Source organism: Vicia villosa, linkage group LG4, assembly GCF_029867415.1.
Source record: "Vicia villosa cultivar HV-30 ecotype Madison, WI linkage group LG4, Vvil1.0, whole genome shotgun sequence".
In the NCBI taxonomy this organism is placed as follows: domain Eukaryota; kingdom Viridiplantae; phylum Streptophyta; class Magnoliopsida; order Fabales; family Fabaceae; genus Vicia; species Vicia villosa.
The window spans coordinates 131,590,629-131,598,019 of NC_081183.1; the positions used below are offsets into that span (position 1 = coordinate 131,590,629).

Sequence of the window (7,391 nt, forward strand, 5' to 3'; positions counted from 1 at the left end):
ATGCTAAATGCCTTTTTTTTTAGTGTGAAAGAAATGATTGGGGCGTAGGCCCCGATGTATGTTCTTTCCCACTTAGTGGAAGAGAAATGATTGAGGCGTAGGCCTCGGTGTATTTCTTAACCGTTATTTAGAGAAACGATTGTGGCGTAGGCCTCGATGTGCATTCTCTAAATATTCAAAAACTGTATTTTATTTAGAGAAACGATTGTGGCGTAGGCCTCGATGTGCATTCTCTAAATATTCAAAAACTGTATTTTATTTAGAGAAACGATTGTGGCGTAGGCCTCGATGTGCATTCTCTAAATATTCAAAAAACTCTATTTTATGGCATGATTCAAGTCACAAATTAATTTCCCTTAAAAGACACCTAACCAAAAACATTTCAAAATATCTAATAAAGGCTCAGAGCTAATCAAAGTGAGGAAGTGATGCGATGCCTTGTAGTAGGTTTTCGTCCATCATGGAATCACACATAAAAGACACAAACCAATTTTTCCTCTTCTCTCTCTTGCCTCCGAGGCATTCTTTCTCTTGCCTTCAGGGCACTCTTTCTCCTAATCGGACACGTTATTTCCGCTCCATTCCCAGCTTAAGACTCCAGAGGTCGAGCAGCGGAGTGCGAATGTAACTGTTCAACTAAAAAACACAAAAACAAACAAAAACTAAAGAGCCGAACTACGGCGCTCTGATTCCTGAAAAGGATACGTAGCCATTAGGTCGCGGGGCCTAAGCGAGCACAACTATTTATAACCCTTATTTTCCCCGTGTTTCTTTTCATTCATTTGCATGCATCCCCTTAGTAATTAAGCTTTAGATTTATACACCCTTTAGATAGCAACAAACATAGGTGGATACCATCGAGTACGATGGGCGTGAGGGGTGCTAGTACCTTCCCCTTGCGTAACCGACTTCCGTACCCTATCTCTGGTCGCAAGACCTTATCCTTTCCTTATTCCAGGTTTTCTGATATTCCTTTCCCGCTTATGGGATAAATATATTGGTGGCGACTCTGTTCACATTTTCGCGAGCGTGCGACAATACTTCACAACAATATTCGGTGTTTTTGTTAACTTGATGAATCACCACAATATAGTTCATTCTTCTTATGGCTGCTTTAGACAATTAACATTCATCAGCATATCCCTGCAATGTCATCAATGGAAAACCATTAGTATAATAAACTAGAAATAAATCAAAAGAAGCTAATTAATTATATAATGACACCTAAAGAAGCTTTTTGGAGACATAATAGACATAACAACTAATCTTGCAGTATGATGCTTTTTGCAGTATGATGCTTTTGCTTTCATTTTGAAAAGGTAGGAAACAATTTGTACCTGTGCCTCCGAATGTAGGACTGTCGTGTTAGGATAAGTTGACAGAAGTTGTCTAACAATTCATGTTTCTACCAAATTTCCATTTATCATTAACTCTTCAAAGTTACTGTTAATGTTTCATAGCATAACAGCATCATTATATATAATAATAAATTAAATAAACTAAATTGAAAATGAAAAGCCATGAATTGTTCATTCTCATATTATTATATATAATAATAAATTAAATAAACTAAATTGAAAATGAAAAGTTCAAACTTCGAAATGGATGGCGGTTTAAAGTTCAAACTCATGTCCATCCCAAGGAAACAAATTGATAGGACAAGAATGGAAGAACAAAGAAGAATCTTGATGAGTACAAACAAACTCAAAAGGTCTGCAATAAAAAACAACAAATAAAAATGCATTTTGTGATAAAAGAGAGCTCGAACCTGGGTCTAAATACCAGTTGTGAGGTATTATGATCAAGGCCACTCAACATGAACCACTGCTTGATAAAGCCAAACATGAGAATCACTCATCTAGGCAAACACCAGAATAAGGCACTCTCTAAATCAATTGGGCAAAAGATTGATATGTGCAATATGAAAAAAGAGGTGTGATCCATCAGTGACAGATCAATCAATTAGTGAGATCAAAAAGAGGTCATTAATATCAAATTAACTGAGAGTCAATGTTCATTCTCTGTGCTACAGCAGTGAAAGTTATAAGAAATAACAAAACCACAGTATGTGTAGAAATAGTTTATCCATAACAGTCTGCTCTCTGCTCCCTCTAATTTGTTGTCGAATTTGAAGTCAAAATATAATTTCTTTAAAAGAAAAGGGGAAAAAGGATATTTCAAGGATATATTAACGTCAGAAACAATCTGATACCCACATTGTATGAGAAACTGTAAGTACAAACAATCATTATATGAAAACATTGCTTCAACATGCTGTGAGGATTGCAACTAAAACCACTGCAACCTATTTAAATAAACTCAGTAACCTACTAAAGCTAACAACATCACCATAAAAAAATAACCAAGTTCAGACTTGTATCCAACCATATCACCATACATTAAAACCAACCCCTAATTCGACTCTAACTTACTACTGCAGCAAGTCTGCATATAATACTTATACAATCCAAACATAAACCAAAGGCACGGTCATATACATTCATTTGTAGAAAATACATTGCAGCCTCATCAAACCCTATATTCATAACCAAAAGGAAGCACCACAAGTTAAACATCAACACAATTCATAAGTCAGAACAGGATCACACAAGGCAGCATTTTCACCATATACACATTAACAATCTTAAACCATACACTAAATCAAACCATACCATTCATTTCCATATGCACATCATAACTCGTTCAATATCATTCAATCCAAAACAGACTTGAATTATGCATTAATGAATTCAGAGTAATAACCTGCCAAATCGAAACGATCCAGGAAATTCAGTCCAAGACACTCAGCACATTCCAACCTCACTATGCTGAACCATGAGCCCTGCACAAATCAGCCTGCCAACAAAACCACAACTCAGCATCACATATTCAGGTACCTGCTGCATCAGTTAACCGAATTGCATTCGAACCCTGCACAAGACATATCAAAAATCAGTTCAGCATGAGTAGAAAAACATGAAAAATTCACATAATATAAAAGCATAAGTCAAATTACATGCTTTGATTTGCTTTATAAAACCACCTCCATGATACACACACAAAACACCAATAAAATAGTAAGGTACACACCATAGAGTAAATAAACATATAAAAAGCAATGTATAAAGATATATTAGATACCTCCAGCTGTGCGAAGGGTTATAAACTGAGTACCATGGCATCATTGATTGTAGCCTCTCGAACTTCAGCTTCGTTTCGGTCCACGCTGAAGTGTTTCAAATACTTCTTTTTGTTTGTTGTCATCTGCATCATAACAGTGTTCCAAAGCATGTATGTGCTAAATCATCAACTTGATTCAGTGTTTCATGAATGTGCTTTAACAATGCAACCGACTTAGCAAGATGGTTGGTGGCGTGAAGTTGAGCAACAAGCCAAAATTCTCCTAAGTTGGCTGCAAATGCTGCTAATGCTATCACCACTTTGGCATCCCATGAATAGGTTGATAGCATTCCAAGTATTCCTGTGGTAATGTACATATGTTAATGAATATTAGTATTGTATTGAAGTTAATGTAAAATCTATGAATTCTGACTCACATTCTGTTGCTTTTGAAAAGTCATCATACAATGAGGTCACAGCCTTCAACATAGACTGAAATTTCAAAAGACATCACAAATTGAATCAATCCAAAAGGAAATAGAAATACAATAGGATATGAAGTATAAGAATTAGAATACTTGAAAGAGTCGGTTTCTATTTTGTAGTTACCAAAACTATGCTTCTAGGTTTGACTAGTGATTCGATAAATATCTTAGCTCTCCTGAAATTAATTATATAGTGAGTATAGATATATATGTTTTGAACAAAAAACTGCTGATTCAATAATTTGTTTTGCTACGTACTTTATTGTCACGTTTTCTTCTACTTTTGCTAACTGAAAGAAGCTGCAGCCTCTGGTGAATGGGATTTGATCCTCCTTCCATTTTACCATACCAAAAAGATTATCATCAAGCTTATATCACTTATATGTTGCGAGAAAAATAAATAGCGAGTAGAAAAGTAGTAAATTAGCATAGGATAGGATTATGACCCAACTGCCATTTTACTGCATAGGATAGGATAGAACCTTGTTCTATTTAAACACATCAACAAAATGTTGAAAAAGACATAAACACAAACCTTTGAATGAAGGAACCCTGAAGTTTATAACATATGCAGGCCAAACATGAGTATTTATTCTACTACTCCAAATCACGTACTTGGTTGGAGCTGAAAAACTATCCACACCAGAATCATAATCCTCACAGCTCGGATAACATTGTTTTGTGTCAGGTTTCACAATCTGCGTTCTTCCTAAAATCACCCTACACAAAATCAAATGCCTCACACCATCTCTTCCAACAAAGCAACTTTTAACACTGCACAAAACACAAATTTCAAAACTCAATCAATATAAATAACTTCATCTTGAAACACAAACACAGTTAATTCAAAGGAACGAAAGGAACCTTTGGAGAGGAGAATCATCTAGAGAGAGGCACATGCTATGACTGTGGAGAGATGCAAAAGGATGTGCCAGCAATGCCAAGAATCCAGGTTTCAGTACAGCCCACACCTATACACAAACAGGAAAGCGATAACTCTGAAGTTAATACGAAATAATAAAAGCTACTCAGTTAGAATTAAAATGATACCACTAAATTTCCAGGTCATAAAATAATTCACTACCTTCTGCCAATTGTCATTACAACAATTAAAACAGTCGGACAAACAACACTTTCGGGAGTCTTCATCCTTTTTAATTTTAGGTAGATGCTTCACCATCACATATTCCTCCTTCAGCTTAGGGCCATATTCAGGTGAAAAAGATAACATTGACACCTCCAAAAACTTGCAAACCTAAATCATACAACTGCATATTGTAAACAAATTGTCTAGGGAAGTCTATCACACATAAAAATTCAGACGTGAAACACAAATGCACTTTCTCTTCATCTTTGCATCTCCTCCCTTATGTCTTTCAAATACACAAACAATCAAATATTTTCATCTAGCAAAAATGTAAAAGAAGTGGAATGGATCTACCTGCTTGGGCTGAGAAGTCGATGAGCTGTGAGGTGGTGGTGGAAGCTTGCTGCGCGACGTCGGAAGTGGCTTGCGGATTGACGGTGTTGTGGGAGGTTGTGCGTCGTGTGCGCTGCGCTTATGGGATCGAAAGGCTGATGCGTGACGGAGGGTTATATCGGCTGAGCTACAGTTGCGGTGGTGGACCTGAACGTGGCCACATCAACGATTTCAAACCTCCATCTAACTAACTCACCAACGATTTCTCCGTCGCGCTCCGTTCATGATGAGAGAGCAAGCGGAGATGAGGAGCGAGTGATGTCGAGAACAGAATCGGAGATGAGATCAGAGGCTTCGAGATTGAGAGAACAGAGAGGGATCGATTGAGACGGAAAAATCGATATGCAAACGAATCACAACGGCGAGATTTGATCGGAGTGGTAGGTGGCCGCCGTTCATGTTGAAGAAGAAGAAGAATAGGGAACATGAAGCCCGATAGCCACATGTACTCTAAACCTAAATCCCTCTTATTTTTCATTTTCAATATCGTGAGGGTTGAAAGTGGTCAGGAAATGTAAAGAAATGTGAAGCTGCTAGGGTTTGGGTTTGTGAAATTGAGAGTAGTGGTCAGGAATCCTAAAAAAATTAAAAAGAAAATAATTATGAGAGGGAAATAAATAAAAAAAGGGGGGAAATTTTGGAGGGATATATTTTTTTAGGTTTGGACCACAGTTTGAAGTGAAAATTATAAGGCCGCGGTTTTCCTTTGCAGCTAAAAATATCTGCAGTTGTCTAGCCGTGGCAATTGAAGTAAAGGCCACAGTTTCATACTCCAAATTCAATATTTTATAACATAATTCTACGCATTGAAAACCATGGCCAAATCATATATGTGGCCACAGTTTCTGAGCTGTGGACAATTTTAGCGTGGCCGTAGGCCAAATTTCTAGTAGTGATATATATATATATATATATATATATATATATATATATATATATATATATATATATATATATATATATATATATATATTAACTTAAAGAATCTCTAAGTTAAATAAAGAAAGTCAAATACAAGTTTGAAGTGTTTCTGAAAGGTGCATCTTAAAAAGAAAAACTTGAATCCTATATATAGTTTTAGGCTCTATTTTCCTTCACAAAAATAAGCGATGTGAGACTTTTTTAACACACACCACACACACACACACACACACACACACACACACACACACACACACACACACACACACACACACACACACACACACACATATATATATATATATATATATATATATATATATATATATTTAATTATATGGTTTAATATAGTTGACTGTGTGCATGTCATAAAATTTCTCAAAGTTTGAGTGATAATAACAATGCTTGACTTTAACTTCAATTTACGGCGAACACATCAACCATCATTTGTATATTTCAACCGCATTAGTAGTGAAATCTATATTTCATTCTAATTATATACTTTCATTAGTCTTTACCTTTTCAAGAAACATATTGTCCTTGTGTTTATAAAACTGATGCATGTGTCCTTTATCACCTCCTTTATCATGTTAATATATATATTTCTTGATAAAAAGTATTTTTTTCTATTTCAACTGAACCTTTAAGTGAAGATTCCTTTGGCACAAATGAAATTGGTATTGAAAATGCAATATGTGTCTCTTTTATTATCATTCATGGATATAAATGTCAAGAGAGTCAGGTAATTTTATAATATTGTATTTTTTTTTTGTGAGCAGATAATATAATTCATGTTTTAAATTATACCATGTTTAAATTATTTATTTATAAAATTTTAATAATTCATTTTTCTTAATTTGGTGTGAATCTATACATGCAATTAATCAAATATTTGTTACGATTTTCATTTTAAGGTTATAACGCAAGATGAATTCCTTTTGAGTTTGTAAGGAATTTTAGAAGATAAAAATGAAATTACAAATGATAAAATAAAAATCAACCGGCGATATTACAACATGGATTAATATTGATAAGTTCTACTTAACTATTCATATTGCGTTTTTTATTTTATTTTCCTTATATTTTGTAGTAACATAATAATACAATAAATAATCTTATATTATGGAAGATTTTGACATAATAATCGGAAAATATATTTATGCTATAAAATATTCTAGTGTGTAAATAACAATTCTTTTTAATAACTTTTAGTATAAATAATATTTTATTTGCAATTATTACAACTAACTTCCATGTTATAAAATTAATTAACGCATTTTAATTTTTTTTTAATATTATCATTTTTTAACTTAACACAAGTGTTAAATATTCTCAAGTTTACATGCTAATCTCTCATAAAGATTTGATAATATTAAATTCTTATA

The 7,391-nt window shown here is 34.2% G+C and overlaps 1 protein-coding gene across 1 annotated transcript; it reads right to left on the reverse strand.

Moving 5' to 3' along the window:
- Positions 1–390: 390 nt before the first annotated feature.
- On the reverse strand, positions 391–5,237 carry LOC131595229 (probable inactive poly [ADP-ribose] polymerase SRO4). Its single transcript, XM_058867530.1, has 9 exons — positions 5,047–5,237; positions 4,690–4,860; positions 4,470–4,576; positions 4,141–4,379; positions 3,864–3,937; positions 3,730–3,781; positions 3,558–3,612; positions 3,142–3,481; positions 391–2,931 (listed from the first exon to the last, which is right to left on the reverse strand). The coding sequence occupies exons 2-6, from the start codon at positions 4,834–4,836 to the stop codon at positions 3,773–3,775; spliced, it is 576 nt and encodes a 191-aa protein (XP_058723513.1). The 5' UTR covers positions 4,837–4,860; positions 5,047–5,237; the 3' UTR covers positions 391–2,931; positions 3,142–3,481; positions 3,558–3,612; positions 3,730–3,772.
- Positions 5,238–7,391: the final 2,154 nt, after the last annotated feature.

Excerpts from the sequence above, each read along its gene's own strand:
- LOC131595229 (XM_058867530.1), bottom strand. The coding sequence starts at position 4,836 with ATGTTATCTTTTTCACCTGAATATGGCCCTAAGCTGAAGGAGGAATAT. Across the intron at positions 4,577-4,689 it reads GTAATGACAATTGGCAGAAG|GTGTGGGCTGTACTGAAACC; the intron begins GTAGTGAATTAT and ends GTTTGTGTATAG. Across the intron at positions 3,938-4,140 it reads CAGGGTTCCTTCATTCAAAG|GAGGATCAAATCCCATTCAC; the intron begins GTTTGTGTTTAT and ends GTAAAATGGAAG.